The 22,226-nt window shown below is 37.2% G+C and overlaps 2 protein-coding genes across 3 annotated transcripts in view; both read right to left on the bottom strand.

Moving 5' to 3' along the window:
* Positions 1–245: 245 nt before the first annotated feature.
* On the bottom strand, positions 246–6,368 carry CCNA2 (cyclin A2). Its single transcript, XM_025290444.3, has 8 exons — positions 5,889–6,368; positions 4,859–5,102; positions 3,276–3,388; positions 2,870–3,093; positions 2,028–2,235; positions 1,495–1,608; positions 892–1,025; positions 246–569 (listed from the first exon to the last, which is right to left on the bottom strand). Exons 1-8 carry the CDS (start codon positions 6,093–6,095, stop codon positions 521–523), a joined length of 1,293 nt encoding a protein of 430 aa, XP_025146229.1. The 5' UTR covers positions 6,096–6,368; the 3' UTR covers positions 246–520.
* Positions 6,369–7,540: 1,172 nt separating this feature from the next.
* BBS7 (Bardet-Biedl syndrome 7) overlaps positions 7,541–22,226 on the bottom strand; it is a 38,961-nt gene continuing 24,275 nt past the window's right edge. The window contains exons 13-20 of one of the 2 annotated variants that reach the window (XM_044946256.2): positions 20,648–20,713; positions 15,751–15,890; positions 14,268–14,432; positions 10,922–11,031; positions 10,697–10,800; positions 10,423–10,546; positions 8,580–8,725; positions 7,541–8,027 (exon numbers count right to left, since the gene is read on the bottom strand). In XM_044946256.2, coding sequence (XP_044802191.2) covers positions 8,592–8,725; positions 10,423–10,546; positions 10,697–10,800; positions 10,922–11,031; positions 14,268–14,432; positions 15,751–15,890; positions 20,648–20,713 — 843 coding nt within the window. In that variant the 3' untranslated portion in view covers positions 7,541–8,027; positions 8,580–8,591. Of the gene's footprint in view, positions 8,726–10,422; positions 10,547–10,696; positions 10,801–10,921; positions 11,032–14,267; positions 14,433–15,750; positions 15,891–20,647; positions 20,714–22,226 lie in introns of both variants that reach the window. The other variant, XM_006054435.4, reaches the window with a different exon arrangement.

The raw sequence follows: 22,226 nt of genomic DNA, 5'->3' as shown, positions 1-22,226 counted from the left end.
AGCTGTCATTTTGGTAGGTCAAGTGTACTAAAAGCTGACGAATGAAGAAGTGTTTTCATAGTGTGTACACAGGCCTGACAGAGTCTCAGATTATTCCCAAGTCACAGCTGGCCCAGTTCCTTAAGGAAGTGAATGTCAGCACCTGTGTGTCGGAAGGAGAAGCCTTCCCAGTCCTGATGAATTTTTCTGAGTGAAATCCTGAAGTCAAACTTTTACTTCAAATTAAATTTGACTTACAAACCAGATTTTCCAAATCAATTTATTAATTATTATCCTGACAGCTGACATCATTAATACTTTAACAGAAACCACTTATAATTAGCCAAATATCTAAGATAGTTACATTTACAAAAGATATACAAATTAAAACCATTTAAAAAGTAATAGATACCATAATTTGTACTGGACCATAAGCTTCTGTATTCAGAAATGATTGTAAAATTAAAACCTAAGATAAAATCTGTACACCATATACTTTGAGTGATTTACATCTTAGAAAACAAAGGCAGTCTTTTCACTGTTACACATTTAGTGTCTCTGGTGGGTTGAGGAGAGAAACACCATGATACCTGTAAGTAGGAAAAAAAAAATCCATTTTTAGTAAGCATTCATTGGGTGAAGCAGATCATGGAATTATACACATACCAGGAACTTACAAATTTCTGCCTACTTGATTTAATATTTGCAAAACCAGTCTGGTCCCCCAAACATGTACTCATGCCCTGTTCCTCTCCCCTCTTCTCCCTCAAATATAGGACAGAAAGCTCAAAACACATGGCTGCTAAGAGAGCAGTTGCTTAAATAATAAAAGTTAAAATATTAAGGAACTCTGAACTGTAGGACAGCCTGGACAAGCAAACTTGGGTAATATTTACTGCTGTTAATTCTTACTTTGAATTTTTGTACTTCTCTCTTATTGACTGTTGTGCGTGCTGTGGTGCTCTGAGGTAGGTCTGGTGAAGGTCCAGGAGACAAGGCTTTAGAGTTTCCAGAGTATATCCAGTCTTCTGTACTAATGATTCAGGCTGCAGGAGGGAGGAGAAAACCACTGGACTTTGTTTTTGTAACAGACACTAAACACAAGTTAGTAGTTGGCATGAAGCTTGAGTTTTGTTAAACTTCAGTATTTAACACCTCCAGTGGTGGACAGGGAAGCCTGGCATGCTACAGGCCACAGGGTCACAAGGAGTCAGACACGACTGAGCAACTAAACTGAACATTTTCCAGTTTTCTTAAGCTCCTTTTTGCTGACTTCAATTTTTACGATTTTCCCTGCCAGTGGCAGGCCTTGTCGCCCAAATTCTTTAAGCACATCTTTCAAATCCAAGTATTAACTAAGCTTTCTAAGACAGGACGCTTTAAACAAAGTAGATGGTTGAACAACTCTTCCAGTTCAGTACATTTAGACAACTATCAATTGTCTAGGACAGTTACTTATCTGGCACAGGCATTTAAAATCACAAAATAGACGTGTGAAGATGTTGTAATACATACCCAGCTTTGTCCTGTGACTGTGTAGAGTGCTAAATGAAAGGCCGCTGCAGCGATAACTGACGGCAAATACTTTAGATATGGGTCAGCATCTATCAAACTTAACTCTCCCAAAAACTGGAATGAAAAAGTAAATAACTTTATGATCATAAGAGCTCTGGAATTCAAACCTCAACTCCTCCCTTTCTGACCTAATTTTTTCCTGTCTTTTAAGACTGGCTGTATAGCAACCATATAAAAATTTTCAGTCACATCTTTAAATATATCCACTACTGCATTGTTTTGCTTCATTTTCATCCTGTATTTTTCCTCTAGCCTTTAGAACAACCCTTCTGGCTACCACTTATTTTCCATTCTCATGTCCCCAATGCTTTCCCAGTTTACATTATCCTTTGCGAGTGATGGGCGTGCTCTCGTGCTGCAGCACTCATCTGTCCTAGAATACTAGATTCCTTGGCCAAGACTGTATAATGAAACTAGAGCTTGCCCCATTTGTGACCTCAGAATCTTCATTCAACAGAATGAAAAGAACTTACCATTGCTAAACTTTCAACTTTGCAGTTTGCAGGCTGCTGATGCAGAAAGTACTGGGTAAGAAACTGATTTATTGTTGGTGCAGCTAAGTCAAAAGCCAGGACTTTCAAGACTAGGTGTTCCATCCTTAGAACTTGTTTCTTGGTATAAGTGTCATCTGTAATGTATACAAACTCTGCTACTTCTGGCGGGTATATTTCTTCAAACTTTCTACAATGAAAGAAGTAATTAGTCCTTCTAAAAGAAAAGCAAGCTTGTTTATCCCAACTTGAAATCCCTTAAGCAGAATCAATGGAATGAATCTGAAACCAGTTGCTTGTTTCCACTGATACTTGACCATTTTTAGCTGAAACTGGATAAATGCTAATTAAAAGCCCCATATATATATATGTCTTCCACTGAAGACATCTCATTCCAAGGAAATGAGAGACTGACTTCCCAAGATGGGAGCAAGGTCATCAAATAATTAAAAATGTAGGAAATTTCCTTAGAAATGGTTTATATTTTAGTTTTCATATCTTAATGGGGAAAAGGTAAGCTTTTGCTTATTTAACAGAAGGTACTTTTCTGTGGAAGGAACCATACTTTGTTTGTAACCTAGTCCTAGTGTGTTAAAATCTTGCCAGTCTGTAGGTTCGAGTGCCCTGAAAGACCTATTTAGGCAAATTAATGTCCTAAATTTATAGTTTCATCTACACTATCACCCCTAAAGTAGTTGTGAGTCCTGGTTTGTGTTATATGTTAAAACATCACACTTGCCAAATATATGTATTTTAAATCACAATTCTAACCTACACAGAAAAATACTAATCACTTTTAACCCAATGAACCAAGTTGGACTTACGAGGCTAAAAGCATAGCAGCAGTGCCCACAAGTTGAAGTTTTCCTCTCAACACAGACATGGATGAAAGAAACCTATCAATGTAGTTCACAGCCAAATGCAGGGTCTCGTTCTGCAGTTTATATTCTTCTCCTACTTCAACTAACCAGTCCACAAGGATAGCCCTCATACTGTTAGTAATGTCTGGCTGTTTCTTCATGTAACCCACTTTAGGCTTACATTTAACCTGTTGAGTGTTAAAATTGCAGTTAGAAATTCTATCATTAACAGATACTAGCTACATGCTAGAAACTTATTTATGATTACAGTAATTAACTGGCAGTTAAAAAATTTAAAAACATCATCTTAATTTCATTTCCCCACAGTAAATAAACAGCAGTGTAAAGAGTAAATTCAGGGAGCAGTTACCTCCATTTCCCTAAGGTACGTGTGAATGTCCTCATGGTAGTCTGGTACTTCATTAACACTCACTGGCTTTTCATCTTCCAATACAACTGACATTTCCATAGTATGTGGAGACTCTGGGACAAATCAAAAGTACAGTTAAGTTCACTTAGTTTTTGACTTAAGAGCTAAAAATGATTGTCCCTTGTAAGGAGTCCCATTCTACCAATGAGCTTATTTCATCCGACTAAAAGAGCTTTTTATAACAAAATACATAGAAGATTTAACTCTCATTTTAGTACCTCTGTCTACTTAGTTTTGGAATGATTTTAATTAAAATATCATTAGACCATTAACAGGAAAATGAGGAGCAGGTTATTAAGTTAAACCATCATTCACCTCACATGATAGGAAGACAGTGGTTCTGTTAGAACAAGGTTAAAATCCAAACTCTTGAGATAATATCTAGGATTTGTCATAAGAGAGTTTGCAGACCCCAAAGTCTAACATTTGCAAAGCATAATCCAGGCAACAATTAGAAGCAGGGCTAACAAGTGTGCTAAAGAGGAAATCAGATTTGTCATGGGCAGTTCAAACATATTAACAGTGCAATCAATGGGTGATTGGTAAATTTATCTTTGGAGGCAATGAATGTCATCCATTATTATTTCAGCTCAAAGTTTACTTTGAGGTTAAAATTTGCTGTGAATTTTAAATAATACACAAATTACTGTATTTCCAAAGTACTTCTCTGCTATACCTCTCATTTATAACTAAAACTGATACTGAATTCAGTGAGCTGTCCAGTGAACCCATAGCCTGACGGTAAAGCAGCACAAACTGCAGACAGAGCTGTCCATAGCAGTTACTCTGACTCACAGGAAGACAGCTGTCTTTCTGATATCAGACAATCACTCAGGTTTTACAGAAACAAATTTTAGAGCTGGACGGGATGTTGGCTATCTTAATATTTAAAGCTGCATCCTCAGATGGCATTCTCTGAAATGGTATGAACAAAGTTAGTCTTAACTGAAATATATTCTCCCAACCAAGCAAATATTTCAAGGGTCAGTTAAGTCTTTTTTTTTTTTGCTAAGTCGCTTCAGTCGTGTTCGACTCTGTGAGACCCCATAGATGGCAGCCTACCAGGCTCCCCATCCCTGGGATTCTCCAGGCAAGAACACTGGGGTGGGTTGCCATGTCCTTCTCCAATGCATGAAAGTGAAAAGTGAAAGTGAAGTCACTCAGTTGTGTCTGACTCTTCGCGACCCCATGGACTGCAGCCTACCAGACTCCTCCATCCATGGGATTTTCCAGGCAAGAGTACTGGAGTGGGGTGCCATCGCCTTCTCTGAATTAAGTCTTTGGGATCTAATGAAATTGATGTGACTAGCAGTGTACCAGAAGGAGCATGGGATTGGAATCTTTTTGGAGGTCACCAGGTCACGGATTAGCTGTGAGGCCTGAGGTAAGTCACACCCTTTCTAAACTTGTTATATTATGCCTAACTCATAATGTAGTAAGGCTCAGGTAAAATGTCTTAGAAGGAAAATATTAATCCAACCCATTTAATAATTATATTTATTCAAGTTTTCTTTAAAACTTACCAAAACTACCATCCATTGGGTAATCAAGAGGTGCCAGTGGCTTTCTTGGTCCTGGTAAAGTAACAGCTGAATTAAAGGCCAAGACATCTTCACTTTCTGATTTTTTAGATTCAGTTGGCCTCTTTTGAATCTCTTCTTCTGCTTCATCCACATGAATGGTAAATGCAGGCTGTTTATTGTTTGCTTTCCAGGGAGGAACAGGGACATATTCATCATTTATAGGAAGATCCTTAAGAGGTGCAACCTACAATGAAATAATTAACTGCTTTGAGCCTATTAAGTAGAATTTTACTTTCATCCCCTTATACTGCTGAGTATAGTCCCAAATCCTCTATCAGGAAAATTAAAACTTCTGGGGGCAAAGTTCAGGCAAGGAAATTTGAGTAGCTGGAGAAAGAAGAGATGCTTCAATTTGTCATAGGCATTCCTGTGACACCAAAGATTTCAGAGTCACACCAAATGGAATTACGCAAAACTAGGCCAGAGATGGCTGGAGTGGCAGGCCGAAAGATGCCAAATTTAACAGAGATGGCAAAAAACAAAAGTGGTTTTCCTTTTTCACCCCAGGGTGGAGCAACAGAGCAAATTCAGTAAGATGGCGGAATTGACCAAAAGCAAAGTATTTTTTATACTTTTGCCCAAAGTAGAGGTAGTTTCTTGACCCATACGGGGAAGACGAATAAGGTCGGAGTAGTACCTGGGGTTTAAAGCAGAAAGGCGCGGAGGCGGGCAAATATCATACTCAACGTTGTGGGGCTTGGTTTGATTCCATTATCTATGGAAAAATACTCCCAATGGAAAGCTGAGAGGCAGCATGAACGCATAGCGCTGTCAGGGACAGTATGGGAGAGTAACTAATGGGAGTAATGTGGCGTCCTACACTCTAGAAACCCAGGGATCAAGGGACTCCAGATCCTGGCCTCCCGCGAAAAGCCCAGGGAATGCTTTCTCGCCATTCTCCTCTGCCGGCTAAACCCGTGCAAAACCCCGGCTCGGCCCTCCCTCCTGAGGATATCGTTCATTGCTTTACCCGTCGCGTCTTAGGCCTCTGGGGAGCTGGACCCCGCGAGTTCCCGGCCCTCAGTACCGCCAGCCCAGCCCGGGTTCGGGGCTGCTGGGCGGGCGCCGCCTTCTCGGGGTTGACGTTCTCCTGGTCCTCCTGGAACGCCGTCTGCTGCAATGTTACCGCCGAACCCGCCTCGCGGGCCGCAGGCCCGTGCGCGGAGCTGCCCAACATCACTGCTCCCGGCGGCGCGGCGGGATCAGCCCGGCGCCAAGCAGCGTGCACTGCGTCCCGCCGACCAGCCGAGGAACACTCCAGCCGTACCCGCCCGCCGCAGCCCGAGCCAGCCTGCCCGTCCGCTCGGGACCGTGTAGGACCGAGAAGACTGAGAAAGGCGGAGGCAGGAACTGCCGGGCGTGGAAGGACAAGGACGCCCCCGAAATGAAGCGAGCAGCCCGCCGGAGCGGCGGCTGTTCCCCCAGTTCAAGTATCCCGCGACTATTGAAATGGGCCAATGAAAGGTGCCGGTCCTTGTGACGTCACTAGGGGCGCCGCGGTCGCAGGCGAATGAAGGCGGCTGCGAAGGCACCCGAACAGGGGCGGAGCGGGACGAAGAAACAGCGAACGGCGGCAGAAGGAAGGACGCCTGCGCCGGGCGGGAAGGCGGGGCCTAGGCTTATGGTGGCTTTAAATACCGCCGCTAAGCGGTTCCTGTCTTAGGGTAGGGGCGGCCGCTAGTACAAAGTGAATTACACTTTAGCAATTATTAGTGGGCCGTACATAGAGCCTGACGGCTTAGTCCATGGGGTCGCAGAGTCAAACATCACTTAAAGATCACACCATCACCACCCGGCCTTTAGCCTTAGGACCTCCAGTTAGCTTGACTGAAGTTTCTCAAGGTCTAAAATCGGATCCGGCCATATTGGCCTGGTAGTCTTGTTCAAGTTACTCAATGTTCTGATTCTCAGTTTTCCTATTGGTTAACTGGGATGATAATATCTACACGTCATAAGTTCTCATTAGTATTAACGTGCATTAATCATTTCACATGCTGCTTATGTAATTGATACTCAAGTGGATGACTAGTGTCCTCTTACCATTTTCGTGCTTCTTCAGTCTTATCCTTTTTATTTTTCTTCATGAAGATGCAATTAAACTGCCACCTTGAATTACTGTTGATATACGTAACAAACTAATATACAAGAAATTCAACTAGACAGCCATTAACTTTTATCTCTTTTTTTTCCCCCAAGGTATGGCAGCCAACAAAAAGCACGGAGTGAAATTCCAGTGACCTAGATATAATTGCGAAGGCAATGGCACCCCACTCCAGTACTCTTGCCTGGAAAATCCCATGGACGGAGGAGCCTGGTAGGCTGCAGTCCATGAGTTCGCTAGAGTCGAACACAACTGAGCGACTTCACTTTGACTTTTCACTTTCATGCATTGGGGAAGGAAATGGCAACCCACTCAGTATTCTTGCCTGGAGAATCCCAGGGACGGGGGAGCCTGGTGGGCGGCCGTCTATGGGGTTGCACAGAGTAGGACACGACTGAAGCGACTTAGCAGCAGCAGCAGCAGCAGCAAATATAATTGTGTTCCATTTAGAAATGAAGGTTGTTTAAATATAGTAAAAACAATATGACCTTATTAAAATAAAACTGATAGAAATACATGCCTTTAACAAATTTTCACATTTAATATACAACAAGGCTTGCACATAACTAATAAATATAATGGTATATAATTGAGGAGCATTGTTGTTTTCCAACAAATTAATAAGTGTGCCCTTCTTGAAAACACAAATAGTTTATTTTCTATTATAATCCTTATGCCACTTTAAATAGCACAATCTTAAGTATAATATTCACCTGAATAAGAATAAATATGAATTAAGATTGATGACTTCCATAGTCTTAAAGTTATATTTCCCTCCATATATGATAAAAAAGGAAATTAGTATTTATTAGTGCAGGAAAATCTAAGAAGCCATCACTATTTCTGTACTATTCATATGTAGTACAAAATCCCCCCAGTCTGTGCAAGGTCTGATTTCCCTGGCCACAATTTAAAGCAATGAGCCAACCCAAGTATTTAACAAACTGAGTAGGAGCCACAAAACATTACCAAGCAACAGCAAAATCAGTTGTAAATCAATCTCAATTCCTAGAAAAAAAATTTATAGGTTATATCACCTAGTTGACAACACACATAGTAACCAAAACATAACTGAGGCACCAGAACTTGGGTCCCACATTCATGAAATAACAGCATGTCCTCTTAAACACAATCTCACTGAGAATCAGTTTTCTTCTGTGATTTGACAAAATAATCAACATACTGTGAAGATCACTTGAGGTCACATATGTACATACATTTTGAAAACTGTAAAGCAGTTTATACATATGTGTTAGCTTGTTAAAAATTTAAATGTGTCTATTTTCTAAACAATATTTTTTGATTTGAAAGTTAAAACAGCCTCTTGAAAAAAAAAATCATTAAAATCTGTTATAATATTCCATTTTTTAAAAAATAAAAATTCTCTTTACTTTAAAAAAATTACATTTGTCAAAAAAAAAAACCGCTACAAAAAACAAGTCATACTTCATTTATATTTAGACAGTATTAAAAAGCACTTGAAATAAAAGTATGTACAGTTAGCTTGTAATTCTATTTTAACAATTTTTATTTAAATGGACAACTTCTTTGGAACTTTACCTTGTTTATATTTCATGCAGCATCAAAGAAAGCAATCAGTGCATTTTGGTCATAACTGTCCAGAATTTCCAGTAAAAGAGGCACTTTGGTTTTTACATTGGTGCCTTTAAACTTGAACTTATCTATGAAAAGATCGGTGATCATGCCTACAAAGAAAAAAGGATAATTTTCTGTCATTGATTAATTCTATTAACCATACATTATTTAATGAAAGTGATTGCTTGAGAATTTCTTAGCACCTGTAATTTCTATTGTTTAACATACACACCTAAAAGGATCGGTGCATTAAAAAATATTTATTTGGGGGGGATTTTATGGCAAATTTCAAAATATAAATCACTTGGCTAATAACTCTCTTAACAACTGGTTACAAGCTATTAGTTCAGACAATCAACTGCTGGCCAGTTTTGAATTCCTATCAGTATATATAAAATTACAAGTGGTTTTCTTTATTTCCCCACCAGTTTGACCATTTTGACATAGTGTAGACAGATTTTGTTCCTTACAGTTTTATTTGAAGTAAAATTCTTAGGATTTGACTTGAAGACAAATATTTCTAGATTCAAAGATATGGACATATGTATAGTAGAAATAATTCAAGCTGTCAAAGCCTTTATCTAAAGCCTCTAAGTTGTGTTTCATAGTTTTTCATATTTTAGTAAGATAATAAAGGAATATACCATATGTATGGCATAATACTCATGGAAAGTAAGTGGCAGCATCTGACAACAAAACAACATTTCTGCAACAAAATGTATGAATATTCACACTAAGTGGAATTTAAAAAAACCTCATAGCAGTTTATGTGAGGTTCTGTTATTAATTCAGATCAAGTTAGATTTATTGCCAAATGATTTATCAAAAAAAGCTTTTGATTTCAAAGCTTTCTGGACTGCAAAATTGGTGATAAGAGATGGCAGTTCTGTACCACCCATCTTCTAGGTTATTATGAGGATAAAAGATCATGTGCTTGCCACATGGTAAATATTAAGATATCGGATATTATTGTTATAGCTTGTGAGCAAGTCTTTGGGCATAAAATAAAACCAATTGACTCCATAGAAGACTTGGCACAGTGCAAAAAGCATGCATCTTGGGGCAAGGAGGTCTTAATGAAGGCTTTGCTACTAGCTATTTATGTGGCAAATTCTTAAGTTCAGATTTCAGTTTTAAAAAATGTGAAAAACAGAGACAGCACCATCTATCTCGCAGCACTGTTGTAAGGATTAAATATCCCACCTGATTATAAAGATGTATAAATAAATAGGTATACTATGCATATTAGGTCTTCTGTAAAGATTGAAAAAAAAATTTCCTTAAGCTGTTCTTTCCTTCCTCTCTCTCTGCCTCCTCACATCTCCCTCTTGCTCTTGCTTTTTCAATATACTGTGAAACACTCAACTTCTTGCCACCAAAGCAAAATGAATTTTAGACTATAAATTGACACAACATATATATAACCCTTATTCAATTTTGCATAAAAATATTAAATGCTGTATTTTGATATTTCAAAATAGCAATGAAAACTGAAAATTATTTGTATGTAATATAGCCTAAATTATAATGTTTCATAAGGTATCATACCAGGTTTCTTCATATATATAAATTAATTGCATTACATTTACTTCATTTGTTAATGTTTACTTGTATATTATCAAGTAAAAATATTAAACATTAAAACCAACTCGACAAAATACACTGTGCAGTACACTGGCTGTTACTGTTTCAGTCATGACTGCTGTAATCTTTGCCTATCTCCTTCCGCCTAGCTTCCCTCATGTGATCCTTTGCAAACAGCCAATAGAAAAGAATATGACAAGGTATGGTAGAATAGTCCACTAACCATAGAGTCTTTCAAGATGTGCAGGTTGCTTTTTGTATTCTTCCTGTAGGTGATCTGCCTCTTCTAGAATACAGCGATATTCTGGTATCAGAAAGTTTGTGTTTCCCTCATGAACCTGCAATTCCTTATTTAAAATAAAAAATAAAAGCACCTTAATTTCAAAATTCAGTCCAGTGTAAAGTGGACTTAAAGTAAAAAAATTTAGGTTCTTTACCATTTTAGAAATCCGATCACAATAAAATAATAATCATGAATCCATGGCAGACATACTTACTTTTAAAGCATCAATTAACTGCACTTTCTTAGCCAAAAGCAACTGGTACTCCAGCTTTGGGTGGATTAGCTTTAATGTGTGTTTGACTGATATTTCATTTATCTCTAGAAGAAGTTGAGGCAGGGACAATTAGATAAGTCACTTTGATCAGGAACATTCTTATTGTAACAACAACCCTGCCCCCCCAAAACAGAAAGAATGATTCTTTTTATGCTTTTCTTTTACCATAAGATATGTTGAGGTTAATTTTCCTTTTTGTAGCTTCTTTAGAGAGCACATCTTTTAGGATGGATATAGTAGAAATGTTGTCAGATTTAAAAACTCCTTCGCCTTTTCTATAAAATTAATATTTTTAAAGAAACAGTTTTAGAAGGAAGTACATCCAATAAATATGTCCCGTAAACACATATCTTGTGACTAGAACCTTGTGTTTAGACTTCATTTAATTTTAAATTTCTTTATATACACATCTCACTATTAATGTAAAGCATATTTAAACATATAAACTACTACTGTTGTAGTAATTCAAGTTCTAAACATACTTGTAAAACTGAGTACAAGATGTTAGACATATGCCTCCTAAAGATATGACAATTTAAGTCCTTCACTTAAAACTTTTTTATTCATTTTCACTAATAAAATTTCTAATAGCTAATACCTGATATATATAAAATACATTTAGAACTACTTACTTTCATATCAGTTCTTATGTAACATATAGATTAACAGCATGACTCCATGCTTCATCCTTAAATATCAAACCTAAGAGTAACATCTATAATCACAGGACCCTTCTTTTTCTTTAGGGAACCCCTTTGTCCTCTCTCTCTCTTTTTCTCTCTCCCCTCCTCATAGTTTCATTGGCCTCAACCCTATTTCTGGGACTTTAGGAAGAAGCTTTTACCAGTGTGCTTCATGACCACAGTGGTTCATGTTTTAACTATGATAATCAATCGTGGGGCTTTTATTGGAACTAGTGGCAAGGCAAGGCTATGGTAGCTGAAAAGACACAAAGCTGGATGGAGGTGTTGTTGGCCCCCATGGCACCACACAGGAAAACCAAGAGCAGACAGAATCAGAGTTGAGCAATGAAAAGTGATGAAGTCTTAGAATGGAGAGGGTTAAAGGGATCAGTTAAGCTTCTGATCCAGTTGTGTCTGAAGCAGACTACTTAGTTATACAAGCTGATAAATTCCTTTTATTTGGTTAAGCCTGCTTACATTTGGTTCCTTTTTATGACGACCAAAATTTTCCTAATTAATATATACTATCTTTACGTATTCAATGTGGCCTTTTTATTTGGTTTCATATTGACTAACTGTAGACAAATGCGAATTCTTTTTTTCTAGAAAGATTAATAATACACACTTATTTTGATCCCAATTATATTTTAGAAATGATGAGATTTTTTTCCCACTAGTCTTCAACTTTAATGAAATTTCACATTAAATACATATACGGTACCTGGCACTGTAGAATGACTTACACAGTTTATCTTCCTTTAAGCATTACAATTCAGTGAAGTAAGTGCTATTATTTCCATTCCTCAGAAAAGAAACTGAAACTCAGAAAGTAATATAGCTAAGGTCGAATAGCTGGCGAGTCACAGACTCAGATTCAAATCTAAGTATGTCTGTCTCCAAAGTATATACTTCTATACTTCTTCAATATATATTTCTTAATCAGGTACCCAAAAAACATTTATTGAGTGTACCACTATGTCCAAGGGGCTTCCCAGCTGGCTCAGTGGTAAAGAATCCGCCTACAATGCAGGAGACCTGGGTTAGATCCTTGGGTTGGGATGATTCCCTGGAGGACATGGCTACCCACTCCAGTATTCTTGCCTGGAGAATCCCCATGGACAGAGGAGGCTGGCCAAGTGCAGTCCATGGGGTTGCAAAGGAGTTGAACACGACTTAACGACTGAACAACACTATGCTCAAAAGCCATGTGTTAGACACATGAGGATACAAACAAAAATAATAAAGAAAGAAACTCTGCCCAGAAGCTTACAATCTGGTTTAGAGACTAGCTTGCATAAAAATTATTACATACTTCAAACAAGTAACAATAAAAATCTAAGACAGGTAAGAATAAAATGCTACAGGAACAAAGAGCATCCAGGAAAACTTCAAAAATGTAGCTACTGAGTTGGACCTTCAAAGATAAGCAGAGTTTTGACTGTTAAGAAAAGGATATTTAAGGCTACAGAATGATAAAAAGCAAAGATGTGCTATTTTAAAAATATATAACATGCCAGGGGCCTGTCAAATTGTCTACTATGATTAAAGTGTGAGGTTCGCTGTCATACTCCAAAACAGAAGTCATGATTCTAGGCTTAGACACAGATAAGATCCCCTGGAGGGTACAGCGAAATGGTCCCTCAGAACTGATGCTAAAACCAATTATATAAGCAAGATTTGGGGAAATAAATATATATAAAAAATAAAACCAACTAGATTTCTGTAGAGTTCTTGGTCCCAAAGGCTATATTCAAAGGTAAAATTACGTGTTCACTGCTGTTTGCTGAACTTAGTGTGGTAAAGTCTCAGCTAGAAAGCAGGAAGTAGAATACCTCAGTAAACTGCTCAGGGAAACAATCAAGAGACAGAAACAGAGGGAAGATAAGAAGCCCTCTCCCCTCCAAACAACAAAATTAAAATAAAAACAAAAGATCAAACAGACAATACCAACCTATAGCTGTGAGAGAAATGAGAAAAAGTATAAGGGTACAAGGTCAAAGCAGATTACAGAGAAATCAGCCTTATCCAACACATTCTGAAAAAGAACAGAGAAGAAAATTCTGGCCTCCACTATATTCAGAAACAGAAAGTAGGGAGGCCTATGTGAGGGAGTGACAGTGAACAGGGCAGGAGGGCAACTGTGAGCTGGAGGAAGAGTGTTAGAGAATGATGACCTTCACTTCATAATGCGGTAGCTTCAAAAGCCTGCATGTTCTAAGATTTCAAATTCTGAGCCATTTCTTATTTTTGCATAAAGAAACTCAATGGTCATTCTTCTTGTAATTCAAAATGGAATTAGGATAAATGTTCATTTCAGTTTGGGAAGGACTTGCATGTTTACAATGTCTTCACTTTAATCAAATCTTTGACGTCAATAAAATGTTAAAGTTTTCTTCATGAAGTTCTATGTATTTCTAAAAAAAGAGCATTCCCACATATTTTTATGAATATTTTGTTATTGTTGCTCTGAAACATTTTTAAAAAATAATTTGTTTTCTAACTGGTTAGGGTTGAGAATGGGAAACATATTGATCTTTCATATTTATTGCTGCTGCTGCTGCTGCTAAGTCGCTTCAGTCATGTCTGACTCTGTGCGATCCCATAGACAGCAGCGCACCAGGCTCCCCCATCCCTGGTATTCTCCAGGCAAGAACACTGGAGTGGGTTGCCATTTTATTCTCTTAATCCCGCTTGCTTTTCAGTAGATTCTCTTGAACAGTATAGTTTTCAAATTATATTATTTGCAAATTACTGTCTTAAAACATATGAAAATTTAGAAGTTCCATTTATGTAAAAACACGTGTGAAACACAAATAAGTTTTATTTACCTGTAGGTACTTTCAAGTTGTGTATCCAGGAAGGTGTTCTGAAAATAAAATGTCACACATTCTCCTGCTGGAGGTTTTTCAGGAACTTCAGGCATGCAAAAAACCACCCAGGAGTGAAGTTCAGAAAAACTGAACTGGCCTGTCAAAGTCAATGTATTCATGGGTCTGCAATTTAATAGAAGTGCACATATTTGTGTGGGAATACATAGAGGTATTATATGTACTTAATACATTAAAAAACAGGATTTTGCAACAGTAGTTACAAACATAAAAGCAGCCATTTAATTTTTCTCAGGTTAATCTTACCCATCAGATAACATTTTGCTATACCTGTACTTTAACAGTTAAATGACATAAATAGCTTGTTTTCATTATAACATGCTTTTACAAATAAAAATTCAGTTTATTTAGGTCAATTCCATTTTTAATAAGTTCATCTAGTATTTTTACTATACAAACTACAAAACATACTTACACAAGGTAAGGAAAAAAATCAGCATAATGTGAAAGCAAAGAACTGGGCTGTTTTAAGACAGATAGATGTGGGTTTGAAACACTAGCTGCATGCCACTAGGAAAGTTAAGGAATGATACCTTCTATTTTGCAAGGATATGGAATTAAATTTCTATCCTGCAAATCACACATACACATAAAAGTTTGTAAAGAAAATTAAATAAATGTAAAATGAATCAAATGGATAGTTAAGAAAATACAAGTTTATCAAATTAAAGGTACAGAAAAATTTTAAGAGAATACAAAATAGAAGAAACTTTTGAGATCTCCACACCAACCTTATTTTCAGATTAAAAAAAACAACCAAAACCCAGAGAATTAAATTATTTCCATAATGTCATGTAGGAACATATATAAGACTATAATCCAAGGAGAGCCCAGCTCAAATCAGCCTCTAAAAGAAGACAAAGACTCATCTCTATTAGAAATATTAACACAGGTATCCCCCACTTTTTGGAAGCTCACTTTATGCCACTTTGATTTTATGTAAGGCCTACATGAGTACCTATTTTCAGTAACCAAAAAAAAAAAAAAATCCAAAGAGGATTTTTGCTTTTACAAAAAAAGGTACAAAGCAAAAATAGCCTCAGCATCTGTTCTGCAGCGAGCTGTTAGAGAAGTAGCCCGCACCCCAGCAGCACCGAGAAAGGCCCACCAAGCTCCTCCTCCAGGAGCTACATTCAGCTCTGAGCACCAGGCGGCAGAGCTCTGAGCTCTGTGAGCATCTGTGCTTTATTGCAATTGAGTCTAAGCATCCATTAGCAAGATGTGTCCTAAGGTAACTGCATCTCTGCTTTATGCTATTTTGGCATATGAAAGGTTTCATTAAAATGCCCTACTTTCAGATAGCGGGGGAAATCTGTACATAGCATTTAATTTTTTTTTTAAGTACAAATTTGCTACCAGAATAAAATAACAAGTTTATATGCATCACTTAATATCCTGAAAATAAACTCTCCCTTTGTCCTACCTGTCATGATCAATAAAGTGAGTTCTTTGATGGAGTGAAAGGGGTTTGATATGGTACTGGCGGACCTGACATGTTTTGGGTTGAATTCTTGGAGTCACATATGCTTGAAGTGTGCCATACTGGCCTTCAATTGAGCGAATCTGATTCAACACAAAAAGAGGAAAGAAAATAAGAATAATCTAGCAACATAATGCTATCTTTAAAATGTTCAACACAAGTAATCAAGTACTTAGGCTTTAATTTCTTCTGTAACACGCTGATGGAAATAATGACATTCTATTCAACAGGAACTTTTTACCACTATAGTCAAAGAAGATTTTAAAAGATTTTAGCAATCAAAAGAAAAATTAATCCATCTGTAAGTCATCCCTCTGACCTGGACCTCCACAGGAGACACTCAAACACTCCAAGGAGGTATGCTTGCTCCTTGGAAGAAAAGCTATGACCAACCTAGACAGCATATTAAAAAGCAGAGACATTACTTTGTGAACAAAGGTCCATATAGTCAAGGCTGTTGTTTTTCCAGTGGTCATGTATGGATGTGAGAGTTGGACTATAAAGAAAGCTGAGCGCTGAAGAATTGATGCTTTCAAACTGTGGTGTTGGAGAAGACACTTGAGAGTCCCTTGGACTGCACGGAGATCAAACCAGTCCATCCTACAGAATATCAGTCCTGAACATTCAGTGGAAGGACTGATGCTGAAGCTGAAACTCCAATACTTTGGCCACCTGATGTGAAGAACTGACTCACTGGGAAAGACCTTGATGCTGGGAAAGACCTTGATGCTGGGAAAGACTGAAGGCAGGAGGAGAAGGGGACGACAGAAGATGAGATGGTTGGATGGTGTCACTGACTTGATGGACATGAGTTTGAGTAAACTCTGGGAGTTGGTGATGGACAGGGAAGGCTGGTGTGCTGCAGTCCATGGGGTCACAAAGAGTCGGACCTGACTGAGTGACTGAACTGAGCTGAAGTCATCCCTACCACAGAATTTATAGATTTGTCATTCCAAAAGATAAACATTCTCATACACCACCTTATCACATCTAAAAACATAGGTATAATACACTGTATAAGAATCACATTAAAAAATGGTAAAAATTTAGACATTTTTGTTGAAAGGATAAGTGAGTCAATAACTTAACACTTCATTCTCTCAGAAATAGGGGCATTACAGCATATGGCTATTATAAAAATCTATTGCAAGGGACCTTCCCTGGCGGTCCAGTGGTTAAGAGTCTGCCTTCCAATGAAGGAGATACGGGTTTGATCCCTAGTCAGGGAACTAAGATACCACATGCCACAAAGGGACTAAGCCTGTGAGCTGCAGCTACTGAGTCCAAGCTCTCTAGAGCCCGTGTGCCACAACAAGCGAAACCCTCGCTCTGCAGCTAGAGAAACCTTCATGCTGCAATGAGGAGCCTGTGCAGCCAAAAATTTTTTTAAAAATCTATTGCCAGAAAAAAAAAATGTTTCCAATAACTTAATTCTTAACTTTCTATGAAAACAGAAAAGCATACTCATAATCTAATTATGACATATTGGGATTAGGAAATTCTTTATACCTTTTCAGTTGGATATCCTGAGAATTTAAAACACTTATAGAAAACTCTAATTCATATAACTGTGAAGACCTAATTTTAGAGGAATTAGAAAGCAGTCCAGCTTCATGCATTGGGGAAGGAAATGGCAACCCACTCCAGTGTTCTTGCCTGGAGAATCCCAGGGATGGCGGAGTCTCGTGGGCTGCCATCTATGGGGTCGCACAGAGTTGGACACGACTGAAGCGACTTAGCAGCAGCAGCAGCAGCCAGCTTCTCTCTCCTGCCGCCCCTTTCAACTCCTCCCTGCTCTAGTTCATGAAACGGACTGCAGAACCTCTTGTATTACAAAGGCAGCTTCTCTAATCTAACTGACATATCAATTCATACTTTCCCTGGCATGTGAGGAGGGGAAAACAAATCAATGTTTTACCTAAATGGGAAACATAAATAAAAATTTAAAGCAAGAATTTTTTGCAAATGTTACACTAAAAATATTTCTCTGAATGCAAAGAGAGAAAACATAAGGCAAGGATAAAGAATAAAAATATAGGAGGAAAATAAAAAATCCATCTGATAAAGCTATATTTTTAGGGCTTCTTTTTAAGGGGTAAGCTTAAACTGGTACATAAATTTTTCCACATAAATTCATAATTAGCATCAGTTCAGTTCAGTCGCTCAGTTGTGTCCGACTCTTTGCGACCCCATGAACTGCAGCACACCAGGCCTCCCTGTCCATCACCAACTCCCAGAGTTTACTCAAACTCACGTCCATTGAGTCGGTGATGCCATCCAGCCATCTCATCCTCTGTCGTCCCCTTCTCCTCCTGCCCTCAATCTTTCCCAGCATCAGAGTCTTTTCAAATGAGTCAGCTCTTCACATCAGGTGGCCAAAGTATTGGAGTTTCAGCTTCAGCATCAGTCCTTCCAATGAATATTCAGGGATGACCTCCTTTAGAATGGACTGGTTGGATCTCCTTGCAGTCCAAGGGACTCTTTCAAGAGTCTTCTCCAACACCACAGTTCAAAAGCATCAATTTTTTGGTGCTCAGCTTTCTTTATAGTCCAACTCTCATATTCATACATGACCACTGGAAAAACCATAGCCTTGACTAGATGGACCCTTGTTGACAAAGTAATGTCTCTGCTTTTTAATATGCTGTCTAGGTTGGTCATAACTTCCCTTCCAAAGAGTAAGCATCTTTTAATTTCATGGCTGCAGTCACCATCTGCAGTGATTTTGGAGCCCAGAAAAATAAAGTCAGCCACTGTTTCCACTGCTTCCCCATCTATTTGCCATGAAGTGATGGGACTGGATGCCATGATCTGCTTTATGAATGTTGTAATTAGTATAACACAGGGAATATAGCAAATATTTTATAATAACTATAAACAGTATAATTTTTAAAAAAAGAACACCATTGTTCACGTTTTTAAAAAGTCATGTTTTCTCATTATATACTTCATATTCATTATTTTAAAAATCCAAACAATGAAGAAAAATTAGGATTAACATATAAGTCATCTGAAATCCTACCACCTAGAGATGATCATAATTGCTATTTTGATAGTCAACCTTTCATACATCTCTCTATGCAGATGTACAAAAATAAATGCATAATTTCACATGAATAAATTCCATTTATATCATAGACAGCTTTGTTTTTATTTCTAATGTCTTCCCTTATCTCTGCCTCTCCTAATACTATCATCTCCCTCCCCCTCACATCCCACCCAAACCTTCCTCCTATTGTATGATCTATCATATCAGACAGCTATGATTCTTTTTACATATTTCTTCATATTATAGATAATATGTATATACATATACAGAACTTTTATCTGCATTTTGCGTTTTTCATGGAATTTGCTCTACATTAAAAGGAATAGATCAGCTCATTCTTTATTGCAGCTGTGCAATATTCTATGGAATGGATAAACAGCTACTTATTCAAACATTAAATACTAAGTGTTCACTTTGATTCCACCTTTCTGCTTCTACAAACAATGCTGCAGTTAACTATACATATATCTGTGAGTACACTACTATGACTTTACTGCTATGAAATAGATTCCAACAAGTAGGACTATAGCCTATTTTACCAAAGTGGCTTTAACAATTATTTCCTTCAGCTATGACTGACAGTGGCCTTTTCCTCATCCTGTCACTAATGATGCTGCTTTCTCTAAATTTTTGCCAATTTGTTAGACAAGCATAAACTGGAAGTTCCTTAACCAGATGTAAAAGAGTTATTGTGTAATAGCATCTCTCTTGAAAAAAATCTTACTTTGAGTCTCAGAACATCAGCAACACCAGTAAAAAGTTATATAGTCCTTAATTTTTGGATTATAAGTGTACCAAATTTTTTTTTAATCTCACACTAAAAACTAAAATATATTTGTGTGCTAAAAACAGTATTTAATTATAAAAATGATTATCCTAGTACATTGCAAAAGGAAACTTCAAAGATTTTCCCTGGAATAGATAGATAGTAATGCCATCACTGAATGCAATCAGAAAAATCCAGATAATAGGAAAATACAGGGCAAATGCTCAGATACTTCAGTAACCAAATTACCTTATTTGGACTATGGCTGAATCAAACGTTAAATTAAAAGCAAAAACCACTACACTAAACATTTGATGATACTAAGGAATTATTAATTTTTCTTTGGTTTGATAACAGTATTGTGATTAGGTTTAAAAAGAGTTCTTTTAAACATATATACTGGAATACTTACAAAAAAAATTACATCCTGTATCTGCTTCAAAATAATTTGGAACAGAGAGTGACAGCATAAATAAGATTGTTATGAACTGATCATTGCTTAAGCAGGAATCATTACTCTTATATATGTTTGAAACTTTCCATAAGAGAAAATTAGAAAAAATATTTCCAGCTAGAGGAAATTTAGGATTGGTAAAAATTTTAGTGAATGTAATTAGTTGAGTGTTAATAGAAGAGACAGTGGTTTGGGCTGAATTAAAATCAAACAGGTAAAGAATCCACCTGCAGTGCAGGAGACCTGGGTTCAATCCCCGGGTTGGAAAGATGCCCCTGGAGAAGGGAATGGCAACCGACTCCAAGATTCTTGCCTGGAGAATTCCATGGTCAGAGGAGCCTGGCAGACTACGGTTCATGGGGTTGCAAGGAGTTGGATACATCTGAGCAACTAAGCACAGGACAGCACAGAAACCTCAGATTCTCAAAAACAGGTCATTCAAAAGACATTATTCAAAATGCTTGTTTCAGGGAGAAATTTAATGCAAAGAAATGATATCACATGTTACAAGATTTACCAAGGAAAAAGAAAGTTCGAACTTTCAAGTAAAGGTAATTTCAAACATTTTTACCTTGAGCTCTAGTCTTGTGGTATTTGCCTGGCACCGGTAAGTGGCGAGGAGAAAATTGTCATTTGACTAGGAATAATTCAGAAGTTGAGGAGAAGAATGAATCCATGTCTTTAAGAATAACAACAGCATCAATAATAATAACTGTTATCATTTTACTGAGCACCTATCATTTGGGTGGCACTGTGCTATGAGCTTTATGCTTATTCCTATAAACAACCCTATGTGGGAAGTTCTAACATATGAAGAAAATGGGTCATGGAGAGTTAGGTAACTTTCCTAAAAGCCAGTAAGTAATAACACTGGAATTCAAATTCATATCTATAGCTCAGTGCTCTTTCCATCTTGAATCTCTCCCATAACATTTAAAAATATTAATTGTCCTTCCAAAAATTTAACTGATAGTGCAAATCCCTTATGCTTATATTATAAAGGCAAAAAACATAAATGTTCAGTGTTGAACGTATTTGATTTTCACACATACATATAGACAACTTAGAAATATCTCATCTATGTATTTCTAGCAAATAGCACAGTGTCAAGTAGACCATAGGCATTCAATAAATGTTTGTTGAATAAAACTGGAGAGGTTACTTCATATAATATAACTTCTTGAAATAGAATAATAAACTACTAAAAACAAAAAAAAAGTATTTCTGGGTGCATGAATTGCAAAATCAGACAAAACAACATGAACTATTTGATATGCAATTTTCATGTACTGATATTTCCCTATTTTTAATAAATACCTGAAGAAATAAAAGGAACGCTACTATTAAAAGGAAATTCAAATGTTTTAAACTCAGCAAGCACAGAGGATAAGTCAACTTAAAAATAAATATGCTTTTGTGTAATTAAAAATAAATGTTATGTATCTCAGTGTTTACAGATAAAATGACTAATTAAAAGAGATAAAATGCCTGGAGTTAGGTTTGGGATGGGGAGAAGAGGGTAAAGAGCAGAAAACAAGACTGGCCATATGTTAAAGTTAGTGAGGAGTTCATGGAGGTTGTGCTATTCTTTCTTCTTTCGTGTATGTTTGAAATCTCTGTAAGATTTTTTAAGTCATCATTCTAGAAAACAGGTTTTAAATTAGTATAAAATACTCGAATCCTGCATTGATATAAACAGGCTAATTTTTCACTGTAACTTAGGAATTAAAGATCTGAAGTTCATACTAACTTGATTTTTTTTAATGATCATAAAAACGTAGGTCTTAATCGTTTGTATCTTATTCTCAAACAGGGATGGCAAAGCATATACGATAACAATACAACTGCTTTTTGATAAATCTCTTATCAAAAAAAATTTTTACTCTGAAATTATTTTGAAAATTATTCCCTAATATAACTATCAACTTTGTTCTTTATCTATTCTTTTTATCCTTCTCTTTTTAATGACAGTTCCAGTCAGACTTTCTTCTCTGGCTTGCCTTCCCTAGACCTTTTCTGTACCCTAACTTCTCCTCAGGAGCTGCACCTAGCGCCAAGACTGCTAGCCAGCTAGTACCACGTAGAGGGAAGTGAACGGCAAACGCATCCGAAAGCTCAGATATGGGCTCATCCTGGGTACTCTGCACAGA

This window comes from Bubalus bubalis, chromosome 7, assembly GCF_019923935.1.
Source record: "Bubalus bubalis isolate 160015118507 breed Murrah chromosome 7, NDDB_SH_1, whole genome shotgun sequence".
In the NCBI taxonomy this organism is placed as follows: domain Eukaryota; kingdom Metazoa; phylum Chordata; class Mammalia; order Artiodactyla; family Bovidae; genus Bubalus; species Bubalus bubalis.
This window is presented reverse-complemented; position numbering and strand designations above follow the sequence as displayed.